General features: G+C 42.0%; 1 protein-coding gene across 7 annotated transcripts in view; it reads right to left on the reverse strand.

Moving 5' to 3' along the window:
- LOC106603518 (clathrin heavy chain 1) overlaps nt 1-18,126 on the reverse strand; it is a 58,321-nt gene that overhangs the window by 24,821 nt on the left and 15,374 nt on the right. For 4 of the 7 annotated variants that reach the window (XM_014197310.2, XM_045717123.1, XM_045717122.1 and 1 more), the window contains exons 2-7: nt 8,599-8,806; nt 8,089-8,091; nt 4,382-4,650; nt 3,297-3,458; nt 2,932-3,045; nt 376-549 (exon numbers count right to left, since the gene is read on the reverse strand). In XM_014197310.2, coding sequence (XP_014052785.2) covers nt 376-549; nt 2,932-3,045; nt 3,297-3,458; nt 4,382-4,650; nt 8,089-8,091; nt 8,599-8,806 — 930 coding nt within the window. The remainder of the gene's footprint in view (nt 1-375; nt 550-2,931; nt 3,046-3,296; nt 3,459-4,381; nt 4,651-8,088; nt 8,092-8,598; nt 8,807-18,126) is intronic. The other 3 variants (XM_014197311.2, XM_014197315.2, XM_014197318.2) reach the window with 1 other exon arrangement.

An 18,126-nucleotide genomic window follows, 5' to 3' on the forward strand; every position in this document is an offset into this window, starting at 1 on the left:
ACGGTGGTGGATGTTTCTGGAATCCCCAGAGAGACTACATTATAGGCTGTATAATGTATGGACTGCAGAGCAGTATTGGACCAGCGGTGGTACAATAATGAGGATGAAACACATTGGGCTGGGTTACAGTGGAGCACATCAATAGAAATACCATTAGGGTTTTAATGTATTAGGCTATATATTACATGACACACTGTAGAGGTGGTGGAAAATAATATAATCATAAGTGGAGGATGAGCTGAAGGTTCTGTTTACATTGTTCAACTCGAAACCCATTAAACATCTTGAAGTCAATCAATCGTTCAATCAGGCCATATTTCTGGATAAAGGAGGTTGGTTTGGAATAGAGGAGTGTGGGAGAGGTGGTATCTGTACCTGTCCTTTCCTGTTGACCCCAATGATGCCGGCGGTGGCTTCGTGAGGGGCCGTAACAAAGATGGTCTCTCCGCTGATCCTGTTCATGTAGATGCAGGTGCCAGTCTCCAGGTCGTACAGGTGGATGTAGCCATATTTGGTGATGAGGAACACCACGTCCTGCTTGGAGCTTATCTGAGAGGAAAAGGTGGAAAAATATGTTTAGAAAAACCAAATGTATAAAAACTTAAAATCCAAGTATTCTAAGGTTGAAAGAAAATCCTTCAAGGGCAGTACAGGTTTCTATCATTCATTGATGAATGAAAGAGAATGGATAAATAAAAGCTACACTTCCTGTGCCAATACATCCCTGTCCTAATCTACAGCCACCTCAAAACAAAATCGGTTTCGTACACATTTTTAGACGTTGTCGCAGGTGAAGGGAAATGAGTGTTTCTAGCCTCAACAGTCAAGTAATACAAAACAATACACAAGGTGACTCTACAGTGTTGAAAGCATTCCACAGGGATGCTGGCCCATGTTGACGCCAATGCTTCCCACAGTTGTCAAGTTGGCTGGATGTCCATTGGGTGGTGGACCATTCTTAATACACACAGGAAACTGTTGAGCGTGAAAAACCCAGCAGTGTTCTTGACACAAACCGGAGTGCCTGGCACCTACTACCATACCCCGTTCAAAGGCACTTACATCTTTACATTGCCCATTCACCCTCTCAATGGCACACATACACATTCCATGTCACAAGGCTTAAAAATCCTTCTCTAACCCATCTCCTCCCCTTCATCTACACTGACTGAAGTGGATTATCAATAAGGCATCATAGCGTTCAACTGGATTCACCTGGTCAGTGTAGGTCATTGATATACGTTTTGTACTCAGTGGATATGCAGTGCATTCACCAAGTATTTAGACCCCTTCCCTTGTTCCACTTTATATTACATTAAAGCCATATTCTAAAATGGATTAAATAAACTCAATCTACACACAATACCAAGGTGAAAACAGGTTGACATTTTTGCAAATGTATTAAAGAAAAAACCATAAGTACCTTATTTACACAGTATTCAGACCCTTTGCTTTGAGACTCGAAATTGAGCTCAGGTGCATCCTGTTACCATTGATCTTTGAGATGTTTCTACAACTTGATTGGAGTCCACCTGTGGTAAATTCAATTGACTGGACATGATTTGGAAAGGCACACAGCTGTCTATATAAAAAGGTCCCACAGTTGAAACACAGGAGTGGCTTCGGGACAAGTCTCTGAATGTCCTTGAGTGGCCCAGCCAGAGTCCGGACTTGAACCTGATTGAACATCTCTGGAGACCTGAAAATAGCTGTGCAATACTCCCCATCCAACCTGACAGAGCTTGATAGGATCTGCAGAGAGGAATGGGAGAAACTCCCCAAATACAGGTGTGCCAAGCTTGTCACGTCATACCCAAGAAGACTCGATGCTGTAATCGCTGCCAAAGGTGCTTCAATAAATTACTGAGTAAAGTGTCTTAATACTAATGTTAATGTGATAACCACTAGTCTAAAAACCTGTTGTTTTTGCTTTGTCATTATGGGGCATCGTGTGTAGATTGCTGAGGAATTGTTTTTATTTAATCAATATTAGAATAAGGCTGTAACATAACAAAATGCGGAAAAAGTCAAGGGGTCTGAAAACCTTCCCACAAAGGCACTGTACATATGAAGTGGCTAAAACAGTACGTAAACATTATTAAAATGATGCGTGTTCAATGACTATGTACATAGGGCAGCAGTCTCTAAGGTACAGGGCAGATTACCGGGTGGTAGCCGGCTAGTAACAGTGACTTAAGTTCAGGGCAGGGTACTGAGCGGAGGCCAGCTAGTGGTGACTAACAGTCTCATGGCCTGGAGATAGCTGTTTTTTAGTCTCTAGGTCCCAGCTTTGATGCAGCTGTACAGTCACCACCTTCTAGATGGTAGTGGGGTGTACATGCAGTGGCTGAGGTCCATGATCATCTTCTTGGCCTTCCTGGAGGGCAGGAAGTGTGCCCCCAATGATGCACTAGGCTGACCCCACCACCCTCTGGAGAGCCCTGCGGTTGCAAATGGTGCAATTGCTGTACCAGGCAGTGATACAGCCTGACAAGATACTCTCAATAGTGCATCTGTAGAGGGGTCTTAGGGGCCAAGTCAAATTTCTTCAGCCTCCTGAGGTTGAAGTGGCGCTTGTTGCACCTTCATCACACTGTGTGTGAACGGACCATTTCAGGTCATCAGTGATGTGCCCGCCCCTCTTCACTATGTGCAGTCAGAGTCACAATGTCAGGCTGCCCTGGTCTAAGTGGCGAACAGTGAAAAGTACAGTCCAAGGTTCCTAACAGGACATCATTGGCTAACACTAACGCCCTTTTCACAATATTGTGCCGAACCGTACTGTGCCGGATCTGATATCTTTTCACATTCTCCTTTCCAGCATGCAATTATGATGAATCCGTAACCAGGCCACTGCAGCACAGCTTGGCATGGCTCAGTAGTGTCAAATAGGTATAACAGTGATACGTACAGTACATAGCTATTATCTACCTGCATGGCCACTGGGAAGTCATTCTGAGCCTCTGGAGGGAAGAACACGTCCACTGCTTTCTTTGGAAAAGGCTGGTTCCCTGTGGCTGGGGTGCCCACCTCAATGATGTGCAACTACATTAGAGAGGATCATTGAGAACAATGTCATTTACGGTCATCTACAAAGTGCTTAGCCAACGGGCAAAACTGGTTGCAATGACGTCAATACAACCAGGTTTCAACTACTTAGTGGTAATCTGGTTATTACGTTATTTAAACCAGATTTGTCCGCCAAGTATTGTCAAATGAAAAAAATATCATATCTACCAACCACAATAGACTTTAACCTGCCAGTCCTTTGTCCCTCTTCTCCTCCCCTGTCCTACCTTTCCCCCAGCCTGTCCTCTCACAGCAAAGCAGAACAGTGTGGACTCCTCTGTGTTGCCCTCCATCTTGAACTGGGCAAAGCCTGCGGCGTGGCCCTCGATGGGCTGTGACACCTTCCTGTCCACAGAGTACAGCTGCATGGCCCCCACCACACGGTTTTGCTGCAGCAGAGAAAACACAAACAAGTTAACTACAGAGCAACAGGGTATGCAATGTTCTGCTTGGCAGTCAGTCGATCGAGTTTGATGGTGCATACTAAGGCCACGCCGCGTGTGTGATAAGGGATATTCACTGTCACGGAAGAGTTGTTTCTTTGTATTTGATTTGGATCCCCATTAGTTGTTGCGAAAGCAGCAGCTACTCTTCCTGGGGTCCACACAAAACATGACATAACATTAATAGACAACAGCTCAAGGACAGACCTACATATACTTAAAATGTCAGTGTCTACATATCAGTGCATACACACAATATCGAGGTCAAGAAGGGGACAGGCGTCGTGCAGTGATGATGCTTTTATCTGTTTTTCTAAACCTGGGTTTGTTGTTCATTTCAACAACATGAGATGAAGGGAGTTCAATGCAATAATGGCTCTATATAATACTGAACGTCAACTTGAATTTGTTCTGGATTTGGGGACTGTGCCGTTGTGTTCTGGGCCTGCTGCAGTTTTTCTAGGTCCTTCTTAGCAGCACCTGGCCATAGAGCCCCACAGTGGAGGTGTCATAATACCTATAAAACCTAGCAGTCAAATAGGGAAATGGTTCCAATCATTATTCACCATAGGGGATTTTAGAAACACTTGAAATAAAGGCTGTGTTTACATTCTGATAACCATGTAAATCTCGCAGACAAGATGACTTTTATCATTATATTCTCAGATCCCAAAATGCTAATTAGCATCAAAGTAGACATCATGCAAGACCACAAATCCCTGCAAAATAGCTTGCTTTGTGGAGTGTGGTGTCAAAATCAGAGCACCTCTATCACCAACAGACCTCTTCCCCATATTTACAATCATAATATAGTGTGAGTGCACTCGCATGAATATGCATCAGTGTGTGTGTGTGTTTAAGACAGTAACCTGTGCGGAGATGCCAATGAGCAGCAGCCACTTCTGCTTGGCGTCAGTGCGGTAGTTGATGATTTGACAGCCCGCCAGGCTGGAGTGCCGGTCAAAGACTTTGATTGGCTGGGAGTCCCCCTCCATGCTCCAATGGTAGACGGCATTGTCGGTCACAAGTGCCACTGTGTTGAGGGAGATCCACTTCCAGAAGGTGACGTCATCAGTCATGGTGTGGGCCTTCATCTTGCTCTTCATCTCAATGTTAAAGATCTGAAGGGTTTTGGCAGCTGAGAGGGGCAGAGGGAGGAGAGAGAGGGGCATCGCATGGGAGAACAACCCGTTGTGGCTAATCTGAGAGCTAAATCAACACACACACACACAGGTCAGAGTTATAGAGAGCCACACACACACACACACACACACACAGGACTGAGGGAAAGGTAAAGTAAATACCAAATTCCACTTGAGTAACGAGAGTCAAGCTCGAAATGTTGGTAGTCATGGCTCAGAGAGCATCAGGCAAGGAGGTCACCATGACTTACTAAAACACCAGTCATATAGAGATTAAGCAAAGAAAAGAAAAGCAAAATGTTTACAGATAACCACTGAAATCTTACATATCTGCATCAAGGTTAAATAGAAGAAGAGGACAGGACTAATTAATACTTCTGGACAGTATTAAAGGCAGAGGAAACATACAGTATGTTGCACAGTGTGTTTGGGGACTGGCAAATAAAACCACTTAAACTAATGGAGAAGAGGGGTTCTCAATAGTGATTAAGACTGCGTGTTGTTACATGTTATTTAATAGTGTTAATATATCAATGATGATAGGTTAGAAAAGGTTACTCACCTGTGTTTTGTTTGATTAGTTTTGGGTGAATAAACATTAAATAGGTAAGCTAAAGCCTTATTAAGAAGCATTAATGTATTCCCTGTCATTTACCATATCGAAAGCTAATTGTAAATCACAAAAAGAAATTAACTTCCAAAAGCTGCAAAATCATTTTTGCTGTGTTATTCATAATCACAGCATCAGACTAGTTCGCAGTGCACCAATTATAGCTAAGCAGCCAAATTTTAAATTCAACAAAGTGAATTTTGATTGGAACAGATTAAGCAATTTAAAGTGTGCATGGTGAGAATCTGCACACAGTGTGTATTCTGATGTTCCCATCCCCCAGGGTGACTAAACCATCACATGACAGACTTAGCAAAGTGGTTGAGAGGGAGGGGATGCCCTGTCTGAATGCATATGCTACTATGCTAGTGACCACGGCCCTGCGTTTCCCACTAGTTCTGTCCAACAGTAGCTACAACACAGATGACTGGGAATGACAAAAGTCATGACTGCTAATCCAGTATAATCTCACGACTGCTTTTTGCTTCAAATGAGTATTATTTATTGCCACAATATATAGCCTATGTGCTTTACCATCTTTGGCGCTACAAGTCACTTTTCTCACCTCTCAACAGTGAGCTCCATATGACAGTCATACTACGTGGTTAGTTTTGGTTAAATCCACTCTTGAAATCAGTACATAGGCCTATTGGATTGTAGCCCACAGATCAATAATGCGTCCTCCTCCAAACAATATAGGATCAGACAAGAATCCCACCCTCACTGATATAAACATCCTACAAGTGGACTGGCTATTAGGTACGGTCCATCTCAGAAATAATAGGACAGGAGGACAGAGAGCACTACTGTCACAGGGATGTGTCTGTCTATCAGTATGGAAATCCCAGGAATTTCATTTCAAACCATATGTTTGTTCAAGCATTTTAGGCCTGTGTAAATTACATTGGGAGGAGGGGCAACGTTGGACCTACAGAGAGGAGGAAGACTCTTATTGAATCCACAGGTCTAATAAAAACAGCAGTCTTTTACTTTAACAACCAATGAATTGGTTGTTAATCTGATTTTCAGCCCTCTGGCCCATAGTAACTCTTCAAACGGCCCTATTCAACATCTCTATACTCCTGGCCTGAAATTTACACTTACTACAGCCACTACCATCTGATAGTCTTACTGGACACGTACAGTGCATTTGGAAAGTATTCAGAACCCTTAACTTGTTCCACACTTTAAGTTACAGCCTTATTCTAAAATGTTTTCCTCAACCTACACACACAATACCCCATAACGACAAAGAGAAAACAGGTTTAGAATTGTTTGCAAATGCATTAAAAATAAAAAAACATCTTATTTACAAAATTATTCAGACCCCTTTGCTATGGGAGTCGAAATTGAGCTCAGGTGCATCCTGTTTCCATTGATCATCCTTGAGATGTTTCTACAACTTCATTGGAGCCCATCTGTGGTAAAGTCAATTGATTGGACATGATTTGGAAAGGCACACACCCATCTATATAAGGTCCCACAGTTGACAGTGCATGTCAGAGCAAAAATCAAGCCATGAGGTCAAAGGAATTGTCTGTAAAGCTCCAAGACAGGATTGTGTCAAGGCACAGATCTGAGGAAGGGCACCAAAATGTTTTTGCAGCATTGAAGGTCCCCAATAACACAGTGGCCTCCATCATTCTTAAAATGGAAGAAGTTTCGAACCACCAAGACTCTTCCTAGAACTGGCTGCCCAGCCAAACTAAAAATTAAAAATAAAATAAAATCGGGGGAGAAGGGCCTTTGGTCAAGGAGGTGACCAAGAACCCGATGGTCACTCTGACAGAGCTCCAGAGTTCCTCTAGAGTTCCTCTAGAGATGGGAGAACCTTCCAGATATTTTAGATGGGGGGGGGGGACTATTGAATCAATTTTAGAATAAGGCTATGACGTAACAAAATGTGGAAAAAGTCAAAGGGTCTGAATACTTTCAGAATGCACTGTGTATCATCTAATCAATACTATATGAGCAGAGAAACCATCAGAGTATGAACACTGATTCAACATCACCCAGGGCACGTTCACTGCCTACAACTTTGGATCTACCATGATAGTTGGCTAGCTATGAAGAAATTCTAAACGTTTTAATAAAAGATGAAACATAACATCCCGATTAATCTAGCTCACGTCTATTTACGGCTTTACCTCAAACTTATGTGGTCTTGTTTCAGGATTAAATAACCTAAGCTTAGAGCAATGATAAACTACACAGCTCTTATGACAACAATAGTGAAACCTGTAGGCACCCATGGGGTTGGGCAACATTACTCTTGAACACAGAGGAACTGGGGCAGGGAATCCGAATGGCACACAGCATAAATTTATGTAAACAGAAATGTAGCTAAAAATCAATTTGACCCACAATATTTCCACCCCCAAAACAGATACTAAATCTCTGGTACATCTAAGAAAAAATATTGATGTAATGCCAACATTCAAGCTAGATGGTTGTGAAAGCTAAATCCTGTTTAGAAGGCCTAATAGTTAGACAATAGCTTAAACATACGTGTACGAAATATAGCATGTATAAAAAAAAATGGGTATGGATTTGTCCTGATTCCATATTAAAATGTCATAGTGTATTTTGACAAATTGATGTTCAACTATATGCAGACAGGGTTTGGAATATAGAGCACAATGGGAATCAGTCTCAAGCTGGATGATAACATGGTGCTAACAGCTTGGTTTGCATGCGTCTAATATGAAAGAAGAGACTGGTGTGGGTGTTTTCTATTGACCCTAGCTAGTGTGGACTTGATATACTGATTTAAAAACAGGATTTAAAACTTCCACAACTCAGGTGTAGTGAAATTGTAACTCACCGTCTGCATACAGATAAGAAAGCAGTAAAGAAACAAAAAAACAACAAACAAAACAGAGAAACAAAAACAGACAAAGCAATTATGGCTACTGAACAAGACCGTAAATATCACACTTCTGTTGGGTCACAGGGCAGTAAACCGAATGTCTGGTAAGAGGCCAGCTTGGCCAATCAAAATGACTTTACAAAACAAAATATAAATAGCTGTATGTGGACTTAAACAGATGTTTACTTCACTGAATGGATGTTGGATGTTGACAGAAATCTGCTGGCTACATTACAAACGTGTAAAAACTGAATCATGAAGACAGGCAGGCCCATTAAGGGTTAAATGCTGCTGTACTACATCCAGAAAAACATCAACACAACCTTAAGCGGATGGAATGTAAGCCTACGTATGATAACTCTTGTACGTACAAATAACTCCCTGCAGAGGTTAACCTCAAAGGGATTGTATCCTGGTTTAATAAAGGCTAAACGAAATTCAGACTGTCAGTTCCAATTGGCGTACCTTTAAGTGCAATGACTTTGGAGGCGGGGTTCATGATGGCGCTGTCTGCAGAGATTGGTCTGCGGATGGGTGTGTTGGGGTCGGCCATGTCGATGATCACCACCTGTGCCTGCTCGCCCACCTTCTCCCGGATACAGATGAACTTATCAGACTCCATCGTCAGGGTGCTGAACCCAATGTTGGCTGGGTTAATGCCCAAGTTCTGGAGCTGAGAGAAGGGGGGTGGAAAGAGGAGAAAAGTTAGGTGCCATTTAGCGTTCAATAACCTGGGAAGTAGAAGAAACCAGATGAAACAGAAACACTTTGAGGGGCTCTAAAATAAGCCAATAAATAGCAATAAGGTCAACCCATAGTAGGCCTCTCTCTCAAACTGCTATTATAGGAAGATCAACATTTTTGTTGGACTTCACTATCAACTGGTGCCAGACAGAATGACAGGTAGGAAGAGAACATGAGAAAAGGGCAAATTGAATTAAAAAATACACACTTTGACACATTTGTTAACTTCTACATTTTGTAACTTAGTTAACCAAGAAGGTAATAAGGTTGACAAATCTGCAGGTTGTACAGTAGACTTATCTGCACCATTAGATGGGATGAATGAAAGGCCATGGCTAAACTAGTGTTATGTCAGGGGGTTAACATCAGCTCAGGAGTGTGCTGCTGTGTGACTGACTGGTGATGTCATTGAGCCTGACACTGAGCAGCACTCCAGAGAGATGGACCAGAGCAGAGCTGCATGGTCTCTTGGAAAGGGGGGGTATGTCAACACCAACTAGAACTGAAACATGTAATAATGTGTTGAACATTTGAGGTGTTAGTAAACAAGAATACATGTCTGATGATGACAAGTAGGGAATCACAATTCGGTACATTTTGCTGCTGACTAACCGACCCTCATTAACCAGTCAACAAACAGTATAAACTATCCAAACGGTCAAATGACGTGACCAACAGAAAACAACCTACTATGAATACACGGGATTTCTCATTAAGAGCTTCATGGAAACATGCAAAAATAGCAAGCCAATCGTCTTACAGTCAAAAGGCTATATAGCCTACTATTGAATAGAGGTCGACCAATTATGATTTTTCAATGCCGATAATTGGAGGACCAAAAAAAAGCCGATACCGATTAATCGGCTGTTTTTTTTGTGTAATAATGAAAATTACAACAATACTGAATGAACACTTATTTTAACTTAATATAATACATAAATACTATCAATTTAGCCTCAAATAAATAATGAAACATGTTCAATTTGGTTTAAATAATGCAAAAACAAAGTGTTGGAGAAGAAAGTAAAAGTGCAATATGTGCCATGTAAAAAGCTAACGTTTAAGTTATTTCTCAGAACATATGAAAGCTGGTGGTTCCTTTTAACATGAGTCTTCAATAATCCCAGGGTAAGAAGTTTTAGGTTGTCGTTATTATAGGACTACTTCTCTCTATACAATTTGTATTTCATATACCTTTGACTATTGGATGTTCTTATAGGCACTTTAGTATTGCCAGTGTAACAGTATAGCTTCCGTACCTCTCCTCGCTCCTACCTGGGCTCGAACCAGGAACACATCGACAACAGCCACCCTCGAAGCAGCGTTACCCATACAGAACAAGAGGAACAACTACTCCGAGTCTCAGAGCGAGTGACGTTTGAAACGCTATTAGCGCACACCCCGCTAACTAGCTAGCCATTTCACATCGGTTACGCCAGCCTAATCTCAGGGGTTGAAGTCATAAACAGCGCAATGCTTGAAGAATTGCGAAGAGCTGCTGGTAAATGCACGAAGGTGCAGTTTGAATGAATGCTTACGAGCCTGTTGCTGCCTACCGTCGCTCAGTCAGACTGCTCTATCAAATCATAGACTTAATTATAACATAATAACACACAGAAATACGAGCCTTTGGTCATTAATATGGTCATATCCGGAAACTATCATTTCGAAAACAAAATGTTTATTCTTTCAGTGAAATACGGAACTGTTCCGTATTTTATCTAACGGGTGGCATCCATAAGTCTAAAAATTCCTGTTACATTGCACAACCTTCAATGTTATAATTATGTACAATTCTGGCAAATTAATTACGGCCTTTGTTAGGAATAAATGGACTTCACACAGTTCGCAATGAGCCAGGCGGCCCAAACTGCTGTATATACCCTGACTGCTTGCATGGAACGCTAGAGAAGTGACACAAATTCATGTTAGCAGGCAATATTAACTAAATATGCAGGTTTAAAAATATATACTTGTGTATTGATTTTAAAGAAAGGCATTGATGTTTATGGTTAGGTACATTGGTGCAACGACGGTGCTTTTTTCGCAAATGCGCTTGTTAAATCACCCGTTTGTCGAAGTAGGCTGTGACTCCATGAGAAATTAACAGGCACCGCATCAATTATATGCAACGCAGGACACGTTAGACAAACTAGTAATATCAACCATGTGTAGTTAACTAGTGATTATGTTAAGATTGATATCTTATAAAAAAACTAAGTTTAATGCTAGCTAGCAACTTACCTTGGCTTCTTGCTGCCCTCGCATAACAGGTAGTCAGCCTGATTAAAATGTGTTTTTAATCTGACTTGCCTAGTTAAAAGGTGTAAAAAAATAAAATATATATATATATTTTTTTTTAAATATATATATTTTTCAAAAATAAACATTGGCAAATCGGAGTCCTAAAATACCGATTGTTATAAAAACTTGGGAAAAAAAAATAAATAAAAAAAATTTAAAAAATAAAAATAACAAAAAATAAACAAATAAAATAAAAAAATAAAAAAAAAATAAAAATCGGCCCTTCCGATTAAATCGGTCCACCTCTAAAATACATGTTCCAGAAAGTTCCCGCAGGGGAACCGACTATACCAGCCTAAAAGCACCGGAATTCAGTAATCTCCCTATCCTGTTCTGACCGGTTGTTGAACTCACAATGACAACACACAGAGACGGTATGGTCAACCTGCATGAGCAGGAGGAACACAAGGGGTTAACCTGTGTTCCAATAAAGACCTGCGGGACGCTAGATTAACAGCACCACTGTCACCCAGTCCGTCAGGCCTGGCTGGCACAGTACCTATAGACCAGCCTCAAACTCATACTGACTCTCAAACCCTGACACAGCAACAACCTGGCGTCTGCAGGGAAGTGTTGCATACTGTGCCTACGTACCCATTTATCACTGAGAAGGGTCATGGTAACATTTGGTGGCACTGTGTCTCTGAGGATAAGTTGGACTTTCCCCTCACCTCATTTTACTTTCTCACCATATTCTAGTTGTGTAATGTGGGACTGTAAATGTGTTTACTGGACTAGGGCTGCCAGGCAAAACGTGTGATTATTACAGAGTAATAGTTAGACTACAACCTGCAGGTATTGGTTTAGGCTCATTAATGATGCGGGCCAGGGATCTCCTTCTCCCTCCACAGCTACTAGGGGCTGAGGGAGAATCCGCCATGTATCTATCTAGCTACTAGCTGCTCAGACTTGAAATGCAGCCAAAACTGAGTTCTCTTTCAGATCACATACATCACACTGAGGGGAGTTGAATTTAAACTGAAGATAAAAAACAGGGACCGCCCTCAATACAGACACACAGGGCTGAGATGCCACTTCTCCTACAGCTGGTATGGTAAATGACAGGAACAGAGTCTGACAGAGAGAGGGGCAGGGGACAGGTTTGGGGGTGAAGAGTTAATTGCTGCCCCAAGCTTAAAACACATCACTACTACAGAACTATTCTGTACGCAGCTGTTTGGCACAACCCCTCATGGCTCACCACATCTACTCTGACATTTCAACCAATATCAGATGGCATATTCCTTAGCTTCTTTAAATAAATCTGTATTACACAAAAGGCCAAACAACACACAATTTGGGAATGTAATGCAAAGTATTTTATTCCTCCTCACAAAGCAAATCTTGGAGGACATGTCATTCCAGGCTTTTTAACACTGGAATTCCCCTAGATAATGCCCTTGATTCTATAAAAGTGCACATGAAGAAGCACAAACATGGAGACCTAATCTATTCAAATCAAAACCAGTGGTCTGCTTTACAGGTCACTGGCCAAAAGGAATAAAGTTTGATAAAAATAAAATATATATATTTTTAATTAATTGAATTAATGTAGCCTACTCAAACAACTTTGCCTAGGCCAGACAATTTGAAACAATTCAAACGTGCTCTCTTGCTGCACACAAGTCAAATGCTAATTCATTGTTGACATATCCAGGTAACCCAGTTACCGGTTTTGACTGAATCAGGCCTGAGGGTGTAGAGAAGAGAAAGCATATGGGTCAACTTCAGTGTCTCCTCTGTTAATACCCCACAGACGACTTGGCCCACTGCTAATCAGCTAACACAACCCACATTTCCAGGAAAGGCCTACATCTTTATCAATGGTGAGACACACCCTCCACAACCCCAACCGGCCGGCACCGCATTCTTTCACTCATGTGTAGCAGCCTGGGTGCCTTTCAATGACAGAGTGGTTCTTCCTTTAAAAGTTGTCATACTGCAGAGCGACTTGCGGGGTGCCGCAGAATTCTAAAGTTATTTAACTGTCAGCCATTGTTGCCATTAATGCTAGTTAGTGCTAGTTTGACCACCAGGGGGCATCTTTGAGAAGCTAAGTTATTGAAATGACATGGAGCTGTAGGCCTAAGAGTCCTGTTTACTGTAGATGTTTTAACTTTCCTATTGGCAAAGCATACAAGTCATCCATGTCTTTAAATACAGTCAAGCATTTTAGTTATAAAACGAAATAACAAAAGGGAGCCTTGAACAATTAAACAATGAATAAACCGCAACATGTCGGCTAAAGCGATTTAATTCAGGAATGCATTTTGATAGTTTAATTTTGGCTTTACTAGGAGACTTTAAAACCTTTTTGTTAAGACTTTGGGATTTATTTATGGTGTTTCTATTCCAAAAAATATGAAAATTAATTTTACTCAATGACACGATAACGGTACCCCCTGTACAGTCGTGGCCAAAAGATGAGAATGACACAAATATTAATTTTCACGACGTCTGCTGCCTCAGTTTGTATGATGGCAATTTGCATATACTCCAGAATGTTATGAAGAGTGATCAGATTAATTGCAATTAATTGCAAAGTCCCTCTTTGCCATGCAAATGAACTGAATCCCCCAAAAACATTTCCACTGCATTTCAGCCCTGCCACAAAAGGACCAGCTGACATCATGTCAGTGATTCTCTCGTTAACACAGGTGTGAGTGTTGACGAGGACATGGCTGGAGATCACTCCGTCATGCTGATTGAGTTCGAATAACAGACTGGAAGCGTCAAAAGGAGGGTGGTGCTTGGAATCATTGGTCTTCCTCTGTCAAACATGGTTACCTGCAAGGAAACACGTGCCATCATCATTGCTTTGCACAAAAAGGGCTTCACAGGCAAGGATATTGCTGCCAGTAAGATTGCACCTAAATCAACCATTTATCGGATCATCAAGAACTTCAAGGAGAGCGGTTCAATTGTTGTGAAGAAGGCTTCAGGGCACCCAAGAAAGTCCAGCAAACGCCAGGACCGTCTCCTAAAGTTGATTCAGCTGCTGATCGGGGTACCACCAGTACAGAGCTTGCTCAGGAATGGCAGCAGGCAGGTGTGAGTGCATCTGCACGCACAGTGAGGCAAAGACTTTGAGGATGGCCTGGTGTCAAGTAGGGCAGCAAAGAAGCCACTTCTCTCCAGGAAAAACATCAGTGACAGACTGATATTCTGCAAAAAAGGTACAGGGATTGGACTGCTGAGGACTGGGGTAAAGTCATTTTCTCTGATGAATCCCCTTTCCGATTGTTTGGGGCATCCGGAAAAAGGCTTGTCCGGAGAAGTCACGGTGAGCGCTACCATCAGTCCTGTGTCATGCCAACAGTAAAGCATCCTGAGACCATTCATGTGGGGGGTTGCTTCTCAGCAAAGGGAGTGGGCTCACTCACAATTTTGTCTAAGAACACAGCCATGAATAAAGAATTGTACCAACACATCCTACGAGAGCAACTTCTCCCAACCATCCAGGAACAGTTTGGTGATGAACAATGCCTTTTCCAGCATGATGGAGCACCTTGCCATAAAGGCAAAAGTGATAACTAAGTTGCTCGGGGAACAAAACATCGATATTTTGGGTCCATGGCCAGGGAATGCCCCAGACCTTAATCCCATTGAGAACTTGTGGTCAATCCTCAAGAGGCGGGTGGACAAACAAAACTCCACAAATTCTGACAAACTCCAAGCATTGATTATGCAAGAATGGGCTGCCATCAGTCAGAATGTGGCCCAGAAGTTAATTGACAGCATACCAGGGTGGATTGCAGAGGTCTTGAAAAAGAAGGGTCAACACTGCAAATATTGCATCAACTTCATGTAATTGTCAATAAAAGCCTTTGACACTTATGAAATGCTTGTAATTATACTTCAGTATTCCATAGTAACATCTGACAAATATCTAAAGACATTTAAGCAACAAACATTGTGGAAATTAATATGTGTCATTCTCAACTTTTGGCTATGACTGGCCTCGTTATTGTGTTACTTTAATTTTTTATTTTATTTTTTTTTTACTTTAGTTTATTTGGTAAATATTTCTTACTCTGCACTGTCGGTTAAGGGCTTGTAAGTAAGCATTTCACAGTAAGATCTACACTTGTATTCAGCGCATGTGACGAAAAAGTTTGATTTCTAAGATTCTTTTTTTTAAAGCATGTTTATTAGGCTACTGTGCAGTGTCTTTAAATACAATGGTCCTCCTCCTACCCTCCTTCTTGATGTCCTTCTTGGCATGAGTATTGTCCTGCTAGTCCATCGTGGGTGGATGGATTCTTTTGTATTCCAATGTATTGAATGAATGTATTCATTAGTCATTTGCCATTCTCAAAGTGGAAACATTGTTTGCAGAGTTCACAACCTGCTACACTTGTGGAAAAACAAGTGTTTGAAAACATGTTATTTTCAAAATGCCTCCAACTGTCCATCACTACTGTAAACCGACAACAGTATTATAAAAAATAAATACAAAGCATCTGCAGTGGTGCAAATATACACTGCTCAAAAAAATAAAGGGAACACTAAAACAACACATCCTAGATCTGAATGAAAGAAATAATCTTATTAAATACTTTTTTCTGTACATAGTTGAATGTGCTGACAACAAAATCACAAAAATAATCAATGGAAATCCAATTTATCAACCCATGGAGGTCTGGATTTGGAGTCACACTCAAAATTCAAGTGGAAAACCACACTACAGGGTGATCCAACTTTGATATAATGTCCTTAAAAGTCAAAATGAGGCTCAGTAGTGTGTGTGGCCTCCACGTGCCTCTATGACCTCCCTACAATGCCTGGGCATGCTCCTGATGAGGTGGCGGATGGTCTCCTGAGGGATCTCCTCCCAGACCTGGACTAAAGCATCCGCCAACTCCTGGACAGTCTGTGATGCAACGTGGCATTGGTGAATGGAGCGAGACATGATGTCCCAGATGTGCTCAATTGGATTCAGGTCTGGGGAACGGGCGGACCAGTCCATAGCATCAATGCCTTCCTCTTGCAGGAACTGCTGACACACTCCAGCCACATAAGGTCTAGCATTGTCTTGCATTAGGAGGAACCCAGGGCCAACCGCACCAGCATATGGTCTCACAAGGGGTCTGAGGATCTCATCTCGGTACCTAATGGCAGTCAGGCTACCTCTGGCGAGCACATGGAGGGCTGTGCGGCCCCCCAAAGAAATGCCACCCCACACCATGACTGACCCACCACCAAACCAGTCATGCTGGAGGATGTTGCAGGCAGCAGAACGTTCTCCACGGCATCTCCAGACTCTGTCACGTGCTCAGTGTGAACCTGCTTTCATCTGTGAAGAGCACAGGGCCCCAGTGGCGAATTTGCTAATCTTGGTGTTCTCTGGCAAATGCCAAACGTCCTGCACGGTGTTGGGCTGTACGCACAACCCCCACCTGTGGACGTCGGGCCCTCATACCACCCTCATGGAGTCTGTTTCTGACCGTTTGCGCAGACACATGCACATTTGTGGCCTGCTGGAGGTCATTTTGCAGGGCTCTGGCAGTGCTGCTGCTGGGTTGTTGCCCTCCTACGGCCTCCTCCACATCTCCTGATGTACTGGCCTGTCTCCTGGTAGCTCCTCCATGCTCTGGACACTACGCTGACAGACACTGCAAACCTTCTTGCCACAGCTCGCATTGATGTGCCATCCTGGATGAGCTGCACTACCTGAGCCACTTGTGCGGGTTGTAGACTCCGTCTCATGCTACCACTAGAGTGAAAGCACCGCCAGCATTCAAAAGTGACCAAAACATCAGCCAGGAAGCATAGGAACTGAGAAGTGGTCTGTGGTCACCACCTGCAGAACCACTGCTTTATTGGGGGTGTCTTGCTAATTGCCTATAATTTCCACCTGTTGTCTATTCCATTTGCACAACAGCATGTGAATGTATTGTCAATCAGTGTTGCTTCCTAAGTGGACAGTTTGATTTCACAGAAGTGTGATTGACTTGGAGTTACATTGTGTTGTTTAAGAGTTCCCTTTATTTTTTTGAGCAGTATATTATTGAATTTTTTTTTTTGAAACTGTTTTAAAACTTATGTTTATTAGGCTACTGTGCAGTCTGACAAAAACCAACAGGACAATGTTTTCTGTAGCCTACATAGTAAAGTGCCTAATTCCACACAAGGGAGAGCAGGACATGTTCAGACTTTCTCAGTGACCTCAAGTACTCATTAACTCGGTCTTTAACGTTTTTCAGGTTCCATAGGTCACGGACAGAAACTTCTGAGACATGACGCCTCAAGCACTGCAGTGTCTTAGACCGCTGCACCACTCGGGAGGCCATCTCTGCAAGGTTTTACCCATGGTCGTGAAGCTAGGGTGGAAGCGCAACTAATATTGAACTGAGCTGTACAGTAGCTGAAATAAACATCTGCATTTTGAAAGAGTATCATTATTTTATTAACAAAAGCATAAAAGATGTTGATGAACAAACTGTACAGTATATTCTTTATCCATTTTGCAGTTGAATCAGGAAATGTAAAACTTGAGTATTTAAGCATCGAATACATTGTAAGTTTGCCCTTTTTTGGCCATTAGGCTACACTTTACAAAAGGACTCAACTCTGACTGACCGCAGCAATTATCAGTAGTCTAAACTGTGGCACAAATGGCGGAATTTGTCACACCTAGCCAAGCTATTAGACTATCCTTTTGTAAATTAATGGTGTGAATGTTTCAGTCCATCTTCAATATATTCATTCAGAAGGTTAAACCCATAGGTCTTAGGCCTGCAGTAATTTAAATTACATGGAACATTTTCATTATGTTATAATAATCAATGCCTTATGGGAATGTTAAAAAGTCCAAAAGTTACAGGAGTTAGACATTTGGCTGTTAGAAGTATTAAAAATCAACCAATGTTAGCCTTTAAATTAGAGGTCGACCGATTAAAATCGGAATGGCCGATTAATTAGGGCCAATTTCAAGTTTATAAC

Source organism: Salmo salar, chromosome ssa04 (assembly GCF_905237065.1).
Source record: "Salmo salar chromosome ssa04, Ssal_v3.1, whole genome shotgun sequence".
NCBI lineage: Eukaryota > Metazoa > Chordata > Actinopteri > Salmoniformes > Salmonidae > Salmo > Salmo salar.